The following is a 23,784-nucleotide window of genomic DNA, read 5'->3' on the forward strand; positions in this document are numbered from 1 at the left end:
ATATGTAGTTACTATGAGTGTGCTGTCAATTAACATTCTGTTGAACTTCAACTAAATGGGTAATTCCTTAGTGTTGAACATTTGCACTTAATTCAAATATCAACTGAGTGCTGCATGGAATCTTTTTTTCTACATGAACCGAGATAACATGTATATTTTGTGTCTTGGACTGCTGTCAAAATGAAATATTCTCCTAAGACACCTTGGATCGGTTGGAGTGCATTCATGGTAAACTGAGATTTTGTTTCGGTGTGCCAAGTGCATTTACAAGAGAATGTGTCTTGCTATACTTGTAGTGGCTTGTTTAATGGAAAAAAGAGACAGACAAAATTGGGCAGTATGACCCTAGCAAATCTGTTTGTTAGTTGTTGTTTTTTTACACAAAAAACATAAACAAAACAAAACAAAACAAAAACAGACAAATGATACATAGATTGGTCTCTAAATTACAATAAAATAAGATCATATAAAATTAATTCTGATGTGAAATACAATAATCACAAATAATATAAATATATCTGTGACCCTCTCCTTGGAGTGTAAAAGCAGTGCTAATGAAAAGTTACAAAAAGAAAATGAACCATGAAATTAAAAACGGTCGCATTCAGATTTGTTTCCCTCTAACCCCTGACTTAATAAAAGAGCTTTGACACAAACAAGATTAAATCTAGAGTAACAGACTCTTATTAAAATGGCCAATAACATGTGTACATAAAAATAGCTTTTTAAAGTAAGTCTAAAAAGGAACCTCTTAGGGTAATGAACATTAAAGCATAACACAATTTGAATAGCATTTGAAAAGTGCGGTGCAACTTTAAACAAACAAACAGAGAGACAAATTTCCATATAAAAACGAATATGAAAACAATGCAAATGCTCTCCACTGCAAGGGCTCAATTAAAGATTTAAGTGTGTAAATTACAAATGAGCTCTAGTAGTGATAGAGCTACACATCAGTTTCTATTTCAGGCAAGAGATTTATTAACCACCACACACACATGAGAGAGAAAAAAAACTATAAATAATAAATCATATCGCTTTTATCTTGAAAATAAGTCTACTTTCATGATTTAATAAGCACATATCAAAAATTCTGCCCTAAGATTTCAAAGCGTCATTGACGTCAAAATATCTCAGATGCAGCAAATGTTAATTATTATTAACATTATAATGAAGTTCATACGATGTGTGATTGGGGATGTGTGGAGAAGGAAAATAAGCCAAAGCAATCGGTAAATGTCACATTTCAATAAATAATAAGTGAAATCGGTTTCAGGACAAACCGGTTTTTGATATGCAGTACTAAAAACATTAGTTAAACTACAACGGTGATACTGTTAATGTGAAATACTGCTTTCATGTCTGCTGCAATCCCTGGTACGGACTGACGGCATCGCAGATTTGTGTGAGTAAGATTGCACTCTCTTGGTGCACAGTACTACATTGGAGTAAGGGTCATTCTCAACTCAATTACCCCGTACACTGTCTGAAAACCTCGGGTTTCAAAATAATTAAATACATGAAATATTCTGAAAGAATATTTGCACTTGATGGAGAGAGCTTTGGTGTTGGCATTCCTTATTAGCAACTCATTGCTTAAGAGAATTACAGCCTTCATTATGTGTAACTTAAAAGGCCTTTTCTTTCATATTCTCCCCATGCATATAGCTGATTATATCAATTATGAAATATGAATGGCTAACAGCTGTAAAGTAAACTCTTAAATACGAAAGGACATGAAAGTAATCGTTCATGAGCAATTTAATAATCATTTAGCAGAATTAAAACAGAGAGATAAGGGAAATGATCTTTAAATACTCGCTTCTAAAAAAGGCTGTATGGATAATAAAATGAAGCATGATTTACATGTATCCAATTTTCATCTTCAACGTATCCATATTTTGGACCAAAATTGCAGGGGAGTTGGATTGGTTGTTCTCCCTGACTGGCTTTTTTTCTTGAAAGGATAGAAAACCCATTTAATAAGAATGACAAAGTAGCACAGTCTATTGTACAGTGTCTTTTTTCAGGGATTTATTTGCTCCTAATTAACAGCATATGGGTGTATCAGATACAACAACGCTTTTTACAGAAATAATTGCTGAGATACATTAAGCTCAGGTTCTCCTTGAATACAAAGTGATGTAAAATTCCTACCTGTAATACAGTGCTGTATCCGGGATGATTCACAGCACAGGAATGTCTAACAATGCAGAACTCGTAAAAAGCTCCAAGTTTCTTGATGTGATTTTGTTTCACTTCACCCTCACAACTTCAGCTTTTCCATATTTTACACTTAACAGACTTACCATAACTCAGACCGTTAATAGCGAGCATTACTGCGAAAATTGCAAATTGCCAGCTAATTATTTTAATTACATTAAAGGCTGAGCGCTATTATCATTTCCAGATTCGTCTTTCTCGCTTTCAGCTCCCAGTGTAAATTGCCATGCCATTGCGAATATCTAAGATAAGGCTATTACACAGGGGCCCAGCTCATATGGAGAACAAATGGTAGGGATGGCATGTATTATGGGATTAGTTTTCTATCTACCTCTCTAACATGTTGCCAACATAGAACTAACAATGAATGTCACTTTAAATTTTTCTTCATATAGATAGGGTAGATCTATGTTTTTAATCTTACAGAACATAATCACACACTATATGTGACAAAGCAGTGTCTAAATGACCAACACAGTGATGATGAGACCTTCTATATTCCCTGAGGAGACTGAAGGTTGTTCCCAGTGATTGGCACAAAGACCTCACTGTTTGGAGTCTTTCAGTCTCTCTCTGTCTCTCGCTCTCTCTCCCTCCCTGAAAGTGGCACTGGCTGACCTTCCTGCTCAGCCTCTCCGAGGTGAGTCCCTTTGCCACTTGAAGCACGCTAATCCTCCGGGCTGGCCGAGACCACTGGGGCTGGTCGTGGCACCATTCACTGGGACATTCTCGTGGGAAGAGAAGGACAATAACTCTACAGTGAGGGGGTCCGGGCTGAACAGGACAAGACAGCAGCAGGAAGCGTGTGTGGGGGTGGCACACAAAGATCACCACTTCTGCTGGCTGGCCTCCACACACAGCATAATGAAAGAAATTATACAGCTACTGTACAGCCCCTCCACCCCCAGCTTCTTGCCATTAAGGCTGCCATGGGCTGAATATTGCTTTAATCGATACAATAAGGAGTCGTTTATGGTACTTATGGCACACAATTTGGTGACTACAATATGTTTCAAATAAGTAATTAATTAATTACATTTTGATGAACACTTGAGAGCCGTATGGGCTGCCCATTAAAGTATCGGATCACGATTACTCTATATTACACTTTACGAGTTTACTTGGTGTGAAAAAATTATTAAATATAAGCCAATTCATATTGTGGGAACAAAAGAGAATTTTCTTAGTCATAGCAGCAATAATAAAAGACAAAGGAATCAGGAAAATGGAAAGGGAACTCGGTCTACCTATCTAAGTAATATCTAATAAGATAAACTTCTATGCTGGTCCTCATATCTGACATTGGCTTTACGGAACAGAACTGTTTGTAGAAACGAATGGCATTGTTCAACAAATGAAGTCTGTGAGGACTGATTGTGAGAGATTGAAGTGTGAAGTAATTTGTGAATGGATTCATACATGAGGGTGTCTATGTGTATTGTATACATGAGGGTGTCTACGTGTGTTGTATTGATGGTGCAGACATAAAAAGTATTTTATAAATTAGTTGAAGCATTGTGCACGCCTTAATCCATAAATATATTTACATGATCACACTGGATTCATAAAGAAATGTATTTACACTACTTCTGTACTGAGCAGTGCCCGAGACAGTCGATCATTAGGCTTGGAAGAGGTTTAAATTAAGTGCTTGATCATTTCCTTTCCAATAGAACCATCTGTTTTCAGAGAGGAAAAGTTTCACACAGATAACTTATTGGAATATTTAAATACGCTTTATTATAAGTGAAATGGGTCTTAAGTTAAAGCTGCAAGGGGCCTTTGTAAACTCCAGTTCAGCTCTTTAAAAGCTCTGAGATTCTGGGTACTGCTTAACTTTTAAGATACACTTGTCAACACCAGAGGGATTCATACTTGAAACAGGTGGCAGACCGGGAATGAAGAACACAAGGCCACGTTCTGAAAGCTCCAAAATGCTCTTAATAAAGCTAGAAGGAAAAAATAAAGGCGGATGGACAAACAGCCTTGAGGACATCCATGAGTGAAGCTTGAAACCAGATTTCTAACTTCTAAAAACTCACCAGAATGGAAAGAATTAAAAAAGCTTGCAAGAAAGATACTTAAACAATTCAAGCAATGCATGGTAAAATATATGGGCTCCATAAAATATTAAAAGATTAACTCTGTATGACAAATAAGAGGTTATGACACACATTTTGGGTGGAGGAATCAAAATAATTGTCTTCTACTCCCAACCCTCCTCTCATGCATGAATGTACAAACACTTTGGCAATTTGTATTTAACATTCACGAATCAATGCGAATGAATTTACAGAAAAAATATATAAACGTGTATGTATTTTTGTCTAGTGCCTAAAGTTTTAATGTTGTCACGTCCAGAGCCGGAAATTATTCAAAGGTGCTAGTTAAACAACAAGTCCTTCAGAGTGATTCATGTCTTATATTAAGATTTTCCCCAGCTGTGTTCTGCGAGTGAGAGAGAGAGGCTCTTGTGACTACAATACACTTATCAATGCTGTCAGCTGTGGAAATCAAATCGCACAGTAATTGTTCCCGGCTTTAGACTAGCTTTTCTGAGGAGGTCACTGGAGGGGAATCTACACACTCTGACAGCGCAATTCCAGCATGATTTATTATAAACTCAACTAATTCTGTCCAAATGAGTCTAAGGTGAGCCTGCATAGGGATATTCTGTAAGTACTGACCTGTGGTTTAGCAACCCCACTTAAATTACTGTTATGCTTTTTATAGATGATTATTTATTCATTTTGTACTCCTGAGATTTGGATGTAAAGAAAAATGCAAATTAAAGGGCAACAAGTTTTACGCTTCTGAATTTCCCCTTTAGAAAGTCAGTAAGGCTTCCTTGGCTCATGCAGATGTCCTTGTTAATCCAGGCGTAGGTTAAAATACTCACTGTTTTGCAACCATTATAGTGCTTGTTAATGCAAGAATGTTCTAAAGAAAACCCATGGGGCTAAACTGAAAAGAGGAAGCCTCAAAAGACCCTGCTTCAAGTTTTATATGCAAACCTTTTGACAACTGTGTAAATAGTGTGATGACTTGTGGCATTAAAACAACCAAAAAGGTCACAATTTAAACCTTGAAGGAATAAGGTTTTTTAACTGTCAAGTCTTCAATTTTCATTTTTGCTCACAGCTGACAAAACAAACACCGAATACCCATGGACTTTATCGTGTATCATGGGCAATATTAAAAGGTGACCAAAAAAAGTGTCTTTAATTCAGCATTCAGCACTGCGGAAGTGTGGTAATATGTGCATCCTTCTCTCCTTTGATGAAAAGCTTAGCCTTCAGAAGCTCATTCTATAAACCTATAACTTATGGAAGCAGTGTCATGTTTTCTTAATAAGAATATAAAGTAGTCAGGAAAAACCTTTAATGGTCTGAAAGGCAAGCTTGAACTGATTAAAGAGGCAGGGAAATTAAATGACAGCTGAAAACAGAAACAAACAAAAAAGTAAAGAAAAGAAAAACAGACACATTCCTCCCATTTATGTCAAAGTATTACCTATTGACATAAAAAAATAAAAATAAAGTACTGTTTCTCTGGGAATATTAGGCACTGATGTAACAACAAAAACAATGCACTATTCTGTTATTAGAAATGATTATTATTACTAGAGCCTTTTGTAAACAGAACGTTTCAATTGTAGTTCAACTGCTACCCCCTAGATGTCCCTGCAGACTCTCCAGTTATAGTAATGAAATTCAAAATTAAGAATTCAACGAATTACGGTTTGACTAATTAGAAAAAAAAACTAATTATGAATAGAAATTGAATAAAACAATGCATTAAAAGATACATTGAGAGACCTAAACAAGGAGTCAAACACCCCAAGCAGAAAGCACTTCTGAGTGAACGCACGCAACAATATGTAGGTGTCCTGTACACCGATTTGTATCATTTATTTAGCAAAACTTGCAATTTGTCTTTGAACCACACCAAGTCAAAAGACCGACATTTATCATCAGAAAAACAGGAAACGAAAGGCTGAGATTGACAGCTGTAGTACGGCGTCATTCAGTAGAAACCTTAACGGGAAAGAAAGAACGCCGACAAGATGTAATTTTTGATTTGACTGTAAATGACATTTAATGTGCTACTTGCAAATAACCTTGGATTATTATTGGTGTTATGATTTCAGTATTCAACAGCCAATCGCATCTGTCTTCTTCTTTTCCCAGTGTCACTTGGTGTTTGTGTTTAATTAACTTAACACTCACTCCCATGCTGACACAGCAAGTGACGCCTTGTCAGACTTTTCCCCCCTTTATTTCTAATTTGCTGGAAGCCTAGAAATGATTGGCAGGTTATTCTGAGCAACAGATTACTGCAGGGTACAGCTTTTTATTGTGCGTGTGTGTATGTAAAAACAAATGTGGGCAATTTCCCCACAAGCATTTAAAAACACAGGAAAACTGGCAGAAAATGGGATGCCCAGCACACAATTACTGGGGGCCTGTTAAAAAACCTTTTCACTTCAGTTCATAAATTGCTCCCTTTCTGGCAAAAGGTGAAAAGCAGATGTTCTGATTCTTTTCTCTTTTCCAAAGTTTGAAGTAAACACTTGGTACTTCTTAAGACCCTTGTAAGTAAGAGTCTTCTCTGTGAGGAACTGGCCAAGACTTGAGTGCCAATGCTGACTTTAAGGAATACATTAAAATCTAAATTGAAGAAGACCCACACGATGTGAAGATGATAAATTACTTTTCATCGAATTCAAATTGCCGTATTTGAGCTCTTCACGTGGCAGTTGGAATCCTAGCCTTCAGCCACTTAGCTCCTTCTCAGTGGAACTCTCTAACAAGGGTAACAAGCCTCTCCGTTTCTAAATTGAACTAATAATTCAGAATCTTGTTATCTTTTCAATTGTAAAAGGTGTCTGCAGAATAAGGAATGCTTCTTTTTATATTCTGCTATAAGCCTAATGGCGCTCCTCTTAGCAAAAGCCCTGCAGGTTTATGGACAGGGTGAAAATGGGCCTGCCAAATCGCCTTTTTTTGCAATATTCAATAATTGGAAACTAACTACTTCATTTAATTCCATTCCATTCTGACACTTTTCCTGGTCGACTACTTATGGAAGGTGAACAAAAAGGGTTTAACAAGGTCATACATTACATTTGTAAAAAGTGATTTGCATTTGTTTTGCTTAGGCAGTATATAAACTCATGAGAAATACATGAGAAAGGTGTACTGACTGATAAGGGTAGGACAGAAGGAAGCGGTATGTACCTGTTTTCCGAAGCGGGAAGTCATCTTTGGGATCATACATCCCCAAGACCGGGTGATTGTAAGTGGCTGAAATCCCTGTCTGAGGCGGGGAACTCTGGTCCAAAGAGCTGTGCTGCGTTTTCCTTGAAAAGCAAAGCCACAAAAAGACATGACATTAGCACTTTGGGGAGGACAAACATGGCATGCAAAATCGGTGGTCAGAGATGCATGTTTTTACAGCGATGGGGAAACTGAAAGCACCACCCTATAAAATAACTAGATCATTAAAACAACTAAAGCATTAGGCTGGGCTCATGTCAATGCACCTGGCTTTTGTTATTTCTTCTGAGGTTTTTGAGGGGAAAGCAGGAATAAAAACAGGATATCCATGGATACCCCTAATATCAACAACAGCTTTCAAAGCAGGACAGGAGCAGCTACACAATGATATGGCTTTCAAGATAAGAAACTATTTTTCAGCATTCCCTTGCCCTATTGGTATGTGTTCCGCAACCAAACCATTTAAATAACTGAGATTTTGCTCTTAGATCTTCTTTAAAATGATCTTCCGGATTTGGGCGAATCTATCAATTTAATATGTTATACAGGGACTCTATACTACCATGCTGTCGGTTGTTGTTTTTGTATTTTATAAGTGTTCACAGACTATGGGGTGTGTTGCTTTTGTTTTAAACTAAAGCTAAATAACAGTGCAAAATGGTCTTTAATTAATTAATGTATTTATTTTTGGATTGGGGGGGCAGAAGAACAGGGAATTCCTCTTAACTTTAAAAACAAATCAGCAGCAGAGGCTGGGTGCTGGAGGACAAGAAAAGCAGGTTCTAAAGTCAACAAGAACAAACTTCTGAATGACGTGACTACGCGATTTCCCGAAAACCGCTTGCTCTAACAGTTTCCTCGGTGAGCAGCTGAATTCACATCATGTTCTCAGGTAAACATATCTGAGAGGTTCAAGTTAAATCGCACAGCTCTTGTGGAAAAAGATTAGTTTTCATTTCCCCGCGGCCATTAAACATCTAGGCGCAGATCAAGTTTATTAACATGTAAAACCAGAAATTTAATTCCCAGCAGCTGGCTACTGTTGAGCTCACTGCCAAACCAATGTTATGGTCTGTTAAATGTATATTGCGGTTTGCACTGATTTTGTTTCCTTTATCCTCATGCCGAATGCTTGTTATTTGCTAGTTGCTAAAAGAACAAACAAAACAAAACATGCATGGAAATGTCTATAGACACTTCAAATAAACAAGTTGTTTGAAGTCTCTCTTGTGCTTAATATTTTCTCTTCATGTTTTAAAACAGAATACACTCTGATAATAAGTATGAACTATTTTCAAAGGCTATTTTGAGAAAGACCAAAGTTATCATTCTGCAGGCAAGTGCTATAAAAGTATATTGAACTGCAGACTGGAAAATATTCAGGACTTTTCACTGAAGTATGTACATCACACTTTCCTATGTGTCTATAATTAATTTCACCTGCTCTAGATCTTAATCGACAGGCACAAACAGGGCAGATTGAGGCCCAGTCTAATAACTTCAAGGTACAAATGTCACATGGCCAGAAGTTTACACAAATATTGTCCCCTATGAACGTGAAGAGGATTTTTATTTTTAAAATTGCTCATCAACGTTCTATATATTGAACAGTGGCCATTCATAGTAAACTTGGGAGACAGCTAAAGGGATCAGATTACGTTTTTTTTTGCAGTAAAACACTTTGCATGTAATCTAGATTTACTCCCAATGCTAGTGCAGACTGCCCGTTTCTGGGAAGAAGTCTTAACTTTGTTTATAAACAAACACAGTAAAACAGACACTGCAAAAATATAAGGGTCAAATTAAATGTAAAAACAACTGCTGTGGCTCAACAGCCATCACCATACACCTCCTGTATTAAAAACAGGTATTAGAATTTCATGGCTCAGTGACTGGCTGTAACTGCCCATTTTTTAAAGGCTTCAGTACTCACTTTTGCAACCCCATATATATCTATTCATACACTGCACTACATAGTCAGTGTGCTGTATTTTAGATTAGTGACGTGTTATTTATTTTTTTAACAAACATTCTTGTATAGGCTTGGCAAAACACTTTCTGAGAGCGAAGGTATTGTATTTAGCTCCCTTTTGTTAATTTTTTTAGCCATCTTCCAGGCATACATCTATTTAGCTATAATTTAATTAATTAGCTCTTATTTAATTAATGCTAAAATAATTACATTCCCTGAATTCAATTCTTCAGTTATGATGTGTAGATTTCAGTAGGTGTATTTTCCCAACAAAAATGACAATATTGGATTTAAAGCCTAGCCATTTTTCGATATTCAGAAGAATGACTAAGTCGCCCACATTATGAAGTCTGTTCTACTTGAAAAAGAGTGATGTCGTCATTTCTTATTTTAACCCAAATCTCCTATCATCTGTAGTGAATCATAAAAAAACAAAAAACGTTTCTGGACACACCAAATTCTGAACCTTCAACCCCTCATTTTCATCACTAAGCAGACAAACATATTCACATATTTTTCTTCACTTCACAAATGAGCAAAAACACTTGAAAATGGAAAGGTTTAAGCTCTAACACATCTAAGAGTGAAGGGATATATCTCTGTTCTCCAGATCTCTGAGACATAAAAAGGTGCAGGAAAGCGAGAAAAGGAAAAAAAGGAAAAGAACACAGTATTTAAAACACACCTCAGTATTTTAATATTTATTGTCACTCCACTACTTGAAAGCAGTTATTCTCTATCTGTATTGAACTGTGGAAGCTGGAAGAAGCATGGGGTGCTCAGCGACATACTGAATGAATAAGTTACTCTCAAGTTCCCAAACAATTCACCTGCCACATCCAGTCACGACTTCATTCTCTAAACCGGAGCTTGTTTTTTTATAGCGTCACTGGGACTGCATTCATTTCTTATGTTTCAGATGAAAGAGCATGGATCTTTGTGCACTGAAACTTCTTCAAATACTCAAGTACAATTTTACACTGCTTTTTTTTCTCAGAATAAAAAGCTATCAATCATGACTTAAATTAAAAGCAAACAATAAAATACAGTGCTGTTAAATAGCAATCTGTAATAACAGTAATGCAGATCTTTAAAAGAACAAACAGACACTGTAGTGGACCAAGAAAAGTTGATTATCTATTGATTTGAAATTGAACATTGCCCACCTTAGGCAAAGAGAAGAGAAGGATACACGAAAAGGTGTGTTGCCAGAAACAAGTAACACTTTCAAAATCCCAATTTACAATGGAAATGAAACTCACCCTGCCTGTTAAGTGTTGCTATTCAAGTCACCGATCAAGTGCATGGACTGAGGACACAGCCACAAATACAATATCCGCTGATTCATACTTACCCATACCAGAAGCGGGGGTCATTCGGCATGCAATGGTTCAGGTTTCTCTGAGCCAACGCCTTCTTCTTGTTCAGGACGAATTCTTGGAGTCTCATCTTTACCTCTGTACTGGCCACTGCACCTGTGAAAACAGTTTGATTGAGTTTAAGCATCCATGGCCATCTCCCACTACTTGACAATACCTGTTGAAAGGATGGACATAGACACCCATTATTCATGGTCAATCAGAACTACAAAGTTCTCAAATTGAAATGTCTTTCTTTAACACTGTGCGTAAGGTACTCTTTAAAGCCAACATATTAGTCTTCATATGTAAGAGATGAACACCTGGTAGGGGGACAGCGGAAACTGAATTGATAATCAAAATCATTCATAAAACCACTGATTCTCCAAGAGAGACTTGCCGTGTTAAAAAAATTAAAAATAAAGCTGCATTTATAACACATTTCTTAAAAGCATTACTTTTCATCTCGCCTTCTTTTTAGTTACCTCTCCTTCATTTTAAAGAGCTCCCTTAGGAAAACACAGGTGCTGTGTGAAGTGGGGAAGCACACGAGAGAAACATGAAACTTTTCATATAAGACACATACAGTGGAGAGGTATGAACTGTATGTTACAGAATCATACAAATGACTTAAGACCTGCTGTTGTCTTTAATGTGGAAGCACCTAGCTCTGATTTCTAAATTCAATTAATAATCTATTGTTGTTTTTCTCTCCAGATTAAATGTATTGTCATCCTGTACATGAGGTAGTGTATGGGGACTGGTATACGATTAAACCATCAAATCAGGAGGGTCTCACGGTCTAAGAAAACACCTTTCCACTCACTGAACCTCTCCAGCAGACGTTAGTTATTGCCAAAAGCCACCTTTATTGCAAGCCTTACTACTGAGGGCACTGGAACCAAGTCCCTACCCTGGATACCCAAGCTCGAGTAAAAAGCAGGTCCCCTGGGAGAGGAGTCTTAAGCAGTGACACACTGACTGAGACAAGGCCTGCCCCTGGGGGCCTGCCGCTGAGGGGCACCTGGCTCTTACTTTCTTGGCCGCGCTCCTTGTTCTTGAGGAGCTGCAGTTTTTGCTCTCGCTGGTGCTTCTCCATCTCCTGCTCGTGGCGGTGCTTCTCCATCTTGCGCTGGTGCTCCATCAACTCCTGCTGGTGCTTCAGCGCAAGTATGTCTTGCTGATGCTGTGAAAACACAATGCATAGCTTATTATTATTACTATTATCACTGCTTGTTTTGGTTGCAATATACTTTTTATTAATATGTGGTTTCTTCTTTTCTTATTTTATATCATTTTAGAACACATTCCCTACGGGATTTTTCTTAAAAAAAGAAATAAAAAAAATTAGTTGAACTGTATTTTGTCCTTGGCTTTTTTTCCCCCCAATACCATCCAGGGGGGTTTGAGATGCCTCTGCAACGTTGTTACTTTCATTTAGACTGTAATACGAGTTCAAGAATTTGCTGAAAAGATTGTAAAACTGTCAGGTCAGAGGTGATAGCCTTTGGGGGGCTGATAGAAGTTTGAGAGGGACGTGTGCGGGCTTGTTGAGAGATGGAAGTCCTACTAAGTATTTGATCCCCTGCTGATTTTGTACAAAAAAATCCAGAAAAACGCATTTCAAAAAAGTTATAAATTGATTTGCATGTTAATGAGGGAAATAAGTATTTGACCCCTTCGACTTAGTACTTGGTGGCAAAACCCTTGTTGGCAATCACATAGGTCAGACGTTTCTTGTAGTTGGCCACCAGGTTTGGGACTCATATATTCCTTATTATTAATGCATGGTACTTGCAGGTTATTCTCTGTGCTCATATTATATATTCAAATACATTTTCTTTCTTCCATTATGGACATTAACAGAACAGAACCTGTCTTTTTTGCTTGTTCAACTTCTCTAAGGAATGAAACAGAAATCACATGCATCCCATATTTTGCATAACAAGAGACGTCAAACATGTATTGCACACAGTTTTCACAGATAGACTATATATAGAGAGAAAACACAGGGACAAGTGAAGACTTGTGGCTGGCGACAGAATGTCAGTTCCTGAATTATGCATACCTTTCCAGGGTTTTCTCTGGATTTCCTGTGTAAACACGGCAGCAAATACGTATAGTATTATTAAATAATGTCAGCCCTCCCCCCTGCGCAGTTTGCAATTTCAGCATATCTTCTTTACTTCAATCCTCTCAGTGGTACAATCAGTTCCGTTTTTCTTCTTTTCTGAGTCAGTTTAAGCCCTCCAGCCTGACCTCAAGGCAACAATGATTTCACCTGTGCTTTTGACTTCTTAGAACTGTTAAAATATATTTCTTACGTTTTTCCTGCAGGGTTGATACTTTTAAAAATCAATGCTATTATTTTGTGACTTCTTATAGCTCACTCTTTTCCATTATTAGTAGAGCCTTTGCTATGATATTTGAATATTAATATAAGTAAGGCACAGTATGAGTAAATCAAAAAGAACCAGTCCCCTTGTAATTTTTGTAATGACCCCAATGCAATTTAAGTTTACTGCAAAATGCTTTTACAAGTCATGGGTCAGGCTTTCCAAATGAGAGACCAGGCTTGGTTGCATCTTTGGAATCACAAAATCTGGAATCTGGTCTGTTTACTTAATCCTTACAATCTTGTTAAGAGAAGCTATGTGGAAGCATTTCCGATGTATTGGACCATTCTACCATATTATATATATAAAATCAAAAGTCAAAATTCAGGTTAAAAAAAAAAGTATATTAATGTAACATTTATAAAATGTAACAGAATATAAGACAACAATATGATTTGACTATCAAATGGTCCAAGTAGGCTCTGTAGATCTGTAGATTATGTAATGGAAGACTGATCTCAACAGAGAACCAGAGAAAGGCACTGATTAAATTCAGGTCAAGATGAACATGTGTGTGCTGGATAACACAACATATATATGTAACCAAAGCCATGGAAAAAATTTTAAGAAACAGGATCACTTCAGTCAATATGCAGATAAACATGTGTACAGCTGGTTCTGAACAAGAACCTCATAACACAAGGTGTGTCAGTTAAATTGGAGCACTTGAAAGGTTAATATGGAATTTCATAATCCCAGGACCAACTTTCAATATACAATTTTTGCTGAAGTTCAGAATTGCATCACTATAATAATTTGAATGATGCCTAATCCAGCAGATACATACACTATCTAAAGTGATACTAGATAAGCCTGTTTTACCAGGTCCCTTTTCCTTGCCATTTTATAATATTAGCAAAGCAAAGGGAACAAAAATAGCTGGAAGATGGGCTTTGGCTTTGCTTCAGAAAATTTCTGATCAGATATGAGGCCTACTTTAAATCCTAGAACCTGAAAATCACTTGTTCAGAGATATAATATCAAAGAAAGGAGGGAAGACTCGAGAGAATCAATTCTGGCATGGTACACTGACAAAAATCAAAGCTCATAAAGTTAATGCTATTTAACCCATTCTCTCTCTCTGCTCACATTTTCTCAGTCTTCCCATGTTTTCTTTCTCTCTCCAAAGTAGCAGGTACTAACTTAATACAGTTAGGCATTCGCAACAAATGGAAAAGAGCAGAAATATGGCTGTAGTCTGAAGTTCCAATGAATGTCAGCTTCCTCGTCACTGCTCACGTCATTCTGAGCAAAGAGAGCAAGCCGAGATACACTGTAGAGCAGCAAAAACCACAGAAGGTCCCCTTAGGCAAACAGATCCATTGAGTTTGTTTTCATGCTCTTTCCAAGAGATATGAAGCAATGCCCTACTCATGCTACCCTTGTTGTGACTCAAATTAAACTTCAAATATGCAAATCCACCTGCGGTCATAAACATATTTAATTTTAGGGCGCATTAATTATTTTTATATTACAATCTGATAGCTTCTCTAGACATCCACATGTAAACTAAATATCAGATTATAGTTACTGAACAGGTTGCCAGCAACGCTGCACAAAGTATTTTAACTTCATGTTAAGTCTACACAGTCATTGAACTGTATGTTTTAACAGCATGTAGTGACCCTACGGTAGGTTAAATCATCACTAATGTAACCATATTAACGATGTATGTCAGTGAACTATTCATGTGTAGTTAACAATTATTAAAAAACAGTTATTATGCAAAAAAAAATGTACAACTACCCAGAGAAAGTATTGTTTTCAGCCTGATGTTGTCTGTTTTTTTGCTTTCACAGAGATAAGTAACCCCCCCGCTGATTAAAAAGAGCTGGTTTGATCCATGGTGTTCTCTTTTTAAATCAGGTAAATGAATGACGAAGAACCCCCTTCCTTCCTGCAGGTTTTCTTGTTTACTGCGATTCATACAAGTGTTCTCTTACAGGGGAGGGGGGGAAAGAAAAGGAAGGAAATGTAAAATCCAATACCATTCCAGCAGCGCTTGTCAGTGAAGAGTCACCACCTCCGAACGCACAGGGAGCTACGCCGCATCTGCTACAAAAGGCCACTGGTGACATTGATTATTTCTTTCAGACAAGAGCTATTTTTAGAGCAAAACAAACTGCTGCAATGCTCCCCCCCTTTCTGGAACACACTTCAGCAGTGGTGGCATTCAAAATAAGAAGTCTCTCGAGTCTCCTCATAAAATCCCATAGTGTTTCCCAAGGATAGGTTTTCCTTGGTAATGTATTCCTCAACATATATATATATTTTTTTTTCCTATGCAGGACGACCTTGCTGCCCTATTCTTGACAAAATGTAAAACAATTCTGTCATTGCGAATCGCACCTGTGCAGTGGACTGTCTAGTGTTATTTATTTTGAACTAATAAAGGGATCTGGAAGGAATCTAGGCACGAAGCAAGAAAAGAAGGGCAACCAGGTGTTCAGCTTGATGACAGTTTAGTGACTACTTCCTGTTAAGAAAAAACTCTATAAATACATGTTGTGTTTGGAATTTTTGCTGGAGCCTTTATGGTTTAACTCCAAATGATGAACAGCGTGCAAAACTGAACAGCTGGCAAAAGCAAAGGGACTTTAGCACTTTGCTTCTAGATTCTATAAATAAGGTGCAAGGATAACTGGTGCGGTTTCCCCTGAGATCACATCAAGTAGTACAGCGATAATGAAAAAGAAACACACAGGCCACCCCTCCTGGCAGTTTGTACACTGTGATGCACAGTACTTCATGAGCTTTCTGTCAGTGCATGAGATGTGGCTGTTTTCCATGGTAACAAAATTCGATACCTTACGTCACAGTGGAAGTGTAAAGGAAACACTACTCAAGTGTGCTGACCACTTCACACAGTAGGAAAGGTAAGGGGAGAATGGTTTAACAAGTAGGCAATCAGAGAAGGCCACAGTGCATTAAACACAATACTCTTTGTTTGTGGCACTTATTTCCTTCCCTTCTACCTACCTATAAAACTGTGTTAGACTAGTCTTAACCATTAGACTAGTCTAATGCAGTTAGTGAGTTGCATAAAAAATAAGACTAAGACTTAACCTGAAAAGTTATCCTCGCCCCCAGGCTAACTTATAATTTAAGTCCATCTTCCCATTGAATCTGCTGGCCTGAGACTACAACAACACTCTCACTAATACCAACAAGCGGAGCTCCTGCTGTCTCTCACACACTCCGCTCGCCCGCCCACTGGCAATCCCCCCAAAACATCATGACTCCTCCCCAATGATTTCAATAACCAATCATGGGGTCCATTTAAGTTTTGAGGGAGGTCCTCCACTAGTACGTGGATGTTTCAGCTTAAAAATGTGTTAGCATATTCTTCCATAATTTTCTGCACGTCTTTTACAGACTGCACACAAAGTGGGTTGACACTTCACTTTTTTTTATCCCACCCCTTGTGTTTGAGTGCGTTAGTGCAAGTTTCAGAACATTTCCTGCAAAGTATTAGTTTTTCTGCATTATATTTCAATGGCTAGCACAGATTTTCAATAATTTGAATTGGGATCGTCACTATTATAGAGAAGCGTTCACCATGTTGTTTTTCTTCCCAGAATGCCCTGCGTGATTGACTAATTAGACCAGTCTGAGGAAAGACTGTTTTAGAGTGTCTGTCATTCGTATGACTTATAATTATAAGAGACAAAGACTTGTTGTTTATGCAACCTGCCCCTGTACAGCTTTTCTAGACATTCTTCCAAGTGTTCTGCATTCTTTCTCTAATTGAGCTATTTATGCTGAAAACACCTGACGTATCAATGCAACATGGCTTAAAATCCATTGGTGGATCCTTGTGTGGAGTCTGTTAGATTAAACTAATCAATTATATTTAGGTGTTAAGTCAATTACAATAATTTTCTCAAAGAAACTGAAGACATGAAGCAATTACCTGAATATGCTCTGCCATTCCTTTAAATTTAGAAATACCTTTTTGGAAACATAAGTTTACACCAGTTGAATCCCCAAAGGGTAAAGACTTTGGCAGAATGAGGAAGACTAGAGCCAAATAAATCCCCCCCGTCTCCCTCGAGGGTAGGGCCTGTGGGAGCTGGTTACCTTGACGTGCTCCTGGAGCTGGGCCTCATGCTGCCTTGAGAGCTGCTCATGCTGCCGCTGGAACTCGGCGATCAGGAGCTGCCGCTGGATCTGCTGCTTCTGCTTCAGAGAGATGAGCTCCTGCTGCAGCTGCTGCTCCCGGTGGCTGGGGTCGGCCGGGGCCAGGGAGAACTGGTGGTCCACGCGGAGGTCCATGGGGATCGCAGGTGGGGGGACTTGCAAAGGGAGCGCCGTGCTCACATCAACTACAGGAGGAGGGAAAGAACAACACAGGGCACCATGAGAAACGGGCACATACCCACCGTGGGCAAGGGGACGAGAAATCCTCTACCCCTCTAGGCCATTACCAAAAGTTCACATCTGAGTACGCTGTGTTAGAAACCACTCGTATAGCTTGCCAGAGCATTTGTCTCATCTGAAAGAGCAGTCTAGCACACGGTACAATAATCAAACCAGAGAGCAAAAAGATAAAAGCACAAGCAGGGCTTTTTAAAGAAAAACAAGTGCAATTTCAATCAGTCATCAAATAATTTGAAGAGTGACCTACAGATCATTGATCTTGCATTATATTTTCCTTTCTAAAATACCATACTGACACAACTTGCTTGAAATATCTATATAGAAAACATTTTTACTGAAGGGTGCAATTCAAGCAAGCATGGTATTACTGGTATTACTGGTATTACTATTCTATTATCATTAAAATATTAAAAGATTAAATGTAGCCCCCCCAATTTATTATCATCAATTAAGAACAAACTAAAAATACACATCTCAAACATGCTCAACACAGTCATGCTCTGTATTGCAGCAGGAGGTAGATGGTTTGTAAATGTTCCTATCCTAACGTTAAAAGGTACATTAAGATTGCAGTTCCCATTAATGGCCTGCTCGTAGATAACCCACAAAAGCCTCCAGAGAAGGAAATCAATTTTAGAAATCACAGCCGTGCTAAATTGACCTCTGACCAAGAGCTGAACTGGTAACCTCAAGGTCCAAAGGGATCCGCTGTATGGGAAACCACCACACCGCTTGATTTGAAGCATGCAGCCCTGCCAGAGACTCAAACTGCAGGCTGAGAGGTTTGCACTATGCTTAGAGTACTGCTGGAGCACCTTGAATAGAAAGCAAGTCCTTCCGATTGATTTGCCTTTTTTTAAACGATTTCTATAGTTTATCAGAGTTAACAGAAATATGTCCACACTCAAGCAACCTGGTAAAGACCCCTGCCTGCAACAAACAACAAGCAGCAGGAAAAAATAAGTAATTCATACGCAAGAAGAATAGTAAATAGTCAGCTCAATAACCATTTACAGATCTAAGATAAATACCTGAAAGGACTGGAAGAATCCTGCATTTTGTATTTGGGTTATTTTAACCTCCTTATCTATTAAGAATAGTATTGGACTAAAAAGTCATCAGTGAAGCCATAAATACAATCAGTCTAAGTCACTTAGCACTTGAAAAACACACCCCAACAGAGTGGCAGGGAAACAAATCAATAACATTGACTGAAATTGATTGAATGTAGTATTACTGATTCAGAGTCTATAAATATCCCTGGAAAACAGAGAGAACAATTCACACCAGTGCAGATTATGAAGACAAAACAAGTGGAGGCGGAGGGGTTCAGTGAGAAAATGTGCAACTTCTGAATATGTGGTGTCTTGTAGAGAAAGTGACATCTTAAATGATGTTTATTGTTTTTTTTTTTTTAGTTTTTAGTTTCTTAAAGAGCAATTTGTACTGCCTCCCACATAAAATATACTTGTTTCTTTATTTTCCTTCCTGTCAGTTTTGTGCCCAAGTTCAGACATTTGACTCAAAATATGTTGTTATTCATCTGATTTTTTTAAATGGATATCACTTGCTCAAATTTCAGCATTTGCATTATTTTTATATCTGATAACTTACTTCTCGGTTTGGCAGCTAATACATTTTTCATATCTCTTTACTTTCATGGACATTACAAAGCTTGCCAATAGAATAGGGTCAAACTGGTGGAGAGTGTATACAGGTCCACTCTCATTTATCCGCCAAATTTGCAATTCCGGCAAAAACTGCCAAAAACGAATTAATTCCCATAATAAAACAACTTGTTAATCTGCCAATTTGATACAATAAAATAACTCCAAACTGAAGTGTTGAATATAAACTAAAACAGGTATGTGTTCCAAATGTGTGAATCAAATTTACACACAGTGAAAACCAATAGAAATCAATGTACAACAAGTAAAATATTAACCTTCTATTGAAGAGATAATAAACTCACACACACCTGTATATTCCCAACACAGGTTCTAATAATGTGCTGTACACAAACGGCAATATTAGCCCAGTTGATAAAAATAATCCCATAATGTTCCATCCCATTAAGATAAGTCAGATAGAATTAAACTTTCCATATAGTATTATTGGAGGGGGGACATGTCACAAGTGCTTAAAAGATAGAGGATTGTCTTGATTTGATCTGCAGAATATGCACAAAAGCTGCAATCAGGGAAGAAAACATCTAGCTTGGTTCATGGTCCCTTTCAGTCCTGCCCACACTGCCAAAACTGCAAGCGTCCAACTTCTCAGTACAAGGTATACACTCACCTAAAGGATTATTAGGAACACCTGTTCAATTTCTCATTAATGCAATTATCTAACCAACCAATCACATGGCAGTTGCTTCAGTGCATTTAGGGGTGTGGTCCTGGTCAAGACAATCTCCTGAACTACAAACTGAATGTCTGAATGGGAAAGAAAGGTGATTTAAGCAATTTTGAGCGTGGCATGGTTGTTGGTGACAGACGGGCCGGTCTGAGTATTTCACAATCTGCTCAGTTACTGGGATTTTCACGCACAACCATTTCTAGGGTTTACAAAGAATGGTGTGAAAAGGGAAAAACATCCAGTATGCGGCAGTCCTGTGGGCGAAAATGCCTCGTTGATGCTAGAGGTCAGAGGAGAATGGGCCGACTGATTCAAGCTGATAGAAGAGCAACTTTGACTGAAATAACCACTCGTTACAACCGAGGTATGCAGCAAAGCATTTGTGAAGCCACAACACGTACAACCTTGAGGCGGATGGGCTACAACAGCAGAAGACCACACCGGGTGCCACTCATCTCCACTACAAATAGGAAAAAGAGGCTACAATTTGCACAAGCTCACCAAAATTGGACAGTTGAAGACTGGAAAAATGTTGCCTGGTCTGATGAGTCTCGATTTCTGTTGAGACATTCAGATGGTAGAGTCAGAATTTGGCGTAAACAGAATGAGAACATGGATCCATCATGCCTTGTTACCACTGTGCAGGCTGGTGGTGGTGGTGTAATGGTGTGGGGGATGTTTTCTTGGCACACTTTAGGCCCGTTAGTGCCAATTGGGCATCGTTTAAATGCCACGGCCTACCTGAGCATTGTTTCTGACCATGTCCATCCCTTTATGACCACCATGTACCCATCCTCTGATGGCTACTTCCAGCAGGATAATGCACCATGTCACAAAGGTCGAATCATTTCAAATTGGTTTCTTGAACATGACAATGAGTTCACTGTACTAAACTGGCCCCCACAGTCACCAGATCTCAACCCAATAGAGCATCTTTGGGATGTGGTGGAACGGGAGCTTCGTGCCCTGGATGTGCATCCCACAAATCTCCATCAACTGCAAGATGCTATCCTATCAATATGGGCCAACATTTCTAAAGAATGCTTTCAGCACCTTGTTGAATCAATGCCACATAGAATTAAGGCAGTTCTGAAGGCGAAAGGGGGTCAAACACAGTATTAGTATGGTGTTCCTAATAATCCTTTAGGTGAGTGTATATCCCTTTTGTTTCCTTCTGCTCTTTTCTCAAGCGGCACTGAACACGGCACTCAGCACAGCGTTCTCCCTCCCCACTTCTCTCTCCCGTGTCTTTATCTCCCCCTCTTAACAAACTACCAATTAACTTAATTTGTTAAAATAATGAGAACTATACAAAGCAGGTGACCGACAATAAATGCATGCAAAAGGCATTTATTCTCATTAATCCGCCAAATTTGTTAATCCGCCAAATTTTTGGAAAACTAAACGTATTATAAAACTCATGTCTTTATTTAACATGGGAAAAACTGCATTTTGTATTTAATATGAGAAGCCATAGTCATCATTTATGGTTTGCTGCTGATATTTCCCAAACTACAACACAAAATGAATTGTGTGCACGCACATGGTCGTGCTGAATGCAGGCTAAAAGACTGGAGATTTTGTCAACTGGGGATATAATTTTATTAATTTCCAATAATTAAAAAAAAGCTTTTCTTTGGAGAGGAAATGTTTACAGGCACAATGACTCATCTGACAGCCTTAAATGACAAAAAATCTGTGAAGAACAATGCTTATTACTCACAGGCATTCTCTCATCTTCTGCCCCATAGTAGATGGGTACATTATATTTTTGTGAAAGCGGACTAGAAGGATGAACCAGGTCTCTGAAGAAGTGAGCCCTAAGGGAAACACAGCATCTTTTGACATCATAACTAGACACGCCCTTCAGAGCCTTTGAATGCTGTGAATTTAAATCGGATCATATTAGGGCTCATCTAGAAGGGGGGTCCTAAGGAAACACTGCCCACATTCATGGCTTTTACCCCTTTTGGTGCGTCAAACATCACTTGCAATGCTCTTTTGCCTCAAATGCCACAAGTTCAAACTGGAAGCAGAAAACTACTGTTGACCTAAAGTGAACTACATGAAACAAAAGACCCTAACAAACAGTCTCTCACAGCTAAGAGGCTTGTCATGCATGAATATTTTATTTGCAGAATAGAAAACTCTTTTCATAGGCCCTGTCTTGATAACTTAATAAAATCATATCCATGACGCAAACTGGATTCACAAAGAGTGTATTGAAGCCTATGGATGGAAATGCATCGCCTAGGACACAGCCGCCCAGGGCTTTCTGGAAAGGAAGTCTTCTTAAATTAGCAGTTTCCTTAAGATTTACTTAGAATAAATACCAATGACAGAGGATTATTTATTTGTGAATTTACCAACAACATAAAATAGCTACACATGTTTGGATTGAACTTTGTCTAAATCACAAGTCAAACAAACTAGTGGCACCACACACACTACATACCCCTCCATTGAGAAATAGTTAGGCTTGCAAAGTATTTCCTATTTAGATACTTGAAAGCAGATTTTATAAAATAAACAAGGTATAGACAGATTATAAAAGCAGTGTTCACAATTCAGACACTGGAATTACAGATGGAGAATAGGTCTTGAATTGTTTGAATTTTATTTTTTTTATTTGCACGGTGTACTCCACCAGAAAAATAATAATAATAATAATAATAATAATAATAATAATAATAATAATAAATTCTGCAGGGATTAAGTATGCATGTACTGTCAGCTAGAACTGAAAAAAGTGTTCACAAGTGTTGTTTCTCTTTAGAATAATATGGTCATAGAGCTACATATTTATTGAAATTTCAATGTGACTTATTGAATAGTGTTGCATTACTGTACAATGCTTGAAAAGCCATACTGTGATGCTCCACTTTCTTCCCCCCGGATGTTTGGTCTCACCATCAACACTGACAACAGGTGATACAGGACCAGAATTATAAAAATGACACCGAAAGAAAGTGTGGCCGTCTGGTTCGCATGTCCTTTCCCTGTGTCCTGGTTTCAGTCGATCAGACTGTGGACACAGAAGCCAAGAATCACAGAGCATTTAGTCAGTGAAGAACAAAGACAGAACTGCGGAGCATTCATTACTTAAATGAAACGCGGCTCTGGCCCACATTCAAAGTACATTCAAAAGCATTCCAATTATTAAAGTAATCCAGTCCTCTACCTTGTACACAGAAAATGACATCTGGCAGGCATAAAAGTGAGATGTCAGGCTACTTATAATAGCATGGAGACAAAGTGTTTTGGTTTTAGACACTTCTGGATGGATTAAATATAAAATTGAATAAAATAATGCAATCATGGGATGCATTTTTACACTCTGCTGTGTATCAGCATGAAACCCAGATACACACCTAGTGAAGCACGCTGGACACAAAATAATGATTGATTTACTACCGTTTGTAAGGAGCCAGGACTGAAGACAAAATATTGGTATTGAAACAGATACTGTTCATTTTAAGAATGACTGCTAACATGTAGGCTACTGTAGTAATAAATCATAACAAAATAAAATAAACACGAATAAGGGACATTGGAAGTGAATCCCCACACCCTTCGAGGTAAGTAACTTGTTTTCACTGGCCTACAATTCTGAGAATGGGAATTGTCTATTATCACTACCAATTTTAAAATCTTAAATAGGTCAAAAGTTACACCCCACAACCCCATAATTTCTAGAAATGCCCCCCCCAGAAAGTGGCAAACAATATTTGTCATGATCTTAACATGATTAATCTCCCAGAATGTGCCACCACAATGCTTAGCAAGCAAACAGCAAGATGATAAGTTGTCTTCAGTCT

General features: G+C 38.1%; 1 protein-coding gene across 7 annotated transcripts in view; it reads right to left on the reverse strand.

Annotated features, from left to right (window-relative positions):
- hdac4 (histone deacetylase 4) overlaps positions 1–23,784 on the reverse strand; it is a 189,392-nt gene that overhangs the window by 46,708 nt on the left and 118,900 nt on the right. For all 7 annotated transcript variants that reach the window (XM_066687228.1, XM_066687233.1, XM_066687230.1 and 4 more), the window contains 4 exons: positions 17,309–17,553; positions 11,868–12,018; positions 10,829–10,949; positions 7,464–7,585 (listed from right to left, as the gene is read on the reverse strand). In XM_066687228.1, the coding sequence (XP_066543325.1) occupies positions 7,464–7,585; positions 10,829–10,949; positions 11,868–12,018; positions 17,309–17,553 (639 nt within the window). The remainder of the gene's footprint in view (positions 1–7,463; positions 7,586–10,828; positions 10,950–11,867; positions 12,019–17,308; positions 17,554–23,784) is intronic.

Source organism: Amia ocellicauda, chromosome 16, assembly GCF_036373705.1.
Source record: "Amia ocellicauda isolate fAmiCal2 chromosome 16, fAmiCal2.hap1, whole genome shotgun sequence".
NCBI classification, from domain to species: domain Eukaryota; kingdom Metazoa; phylum Chordata; class Actinopteri; order Amiiformes; family Amiidae; genus Amia; species Amia ocellicauda.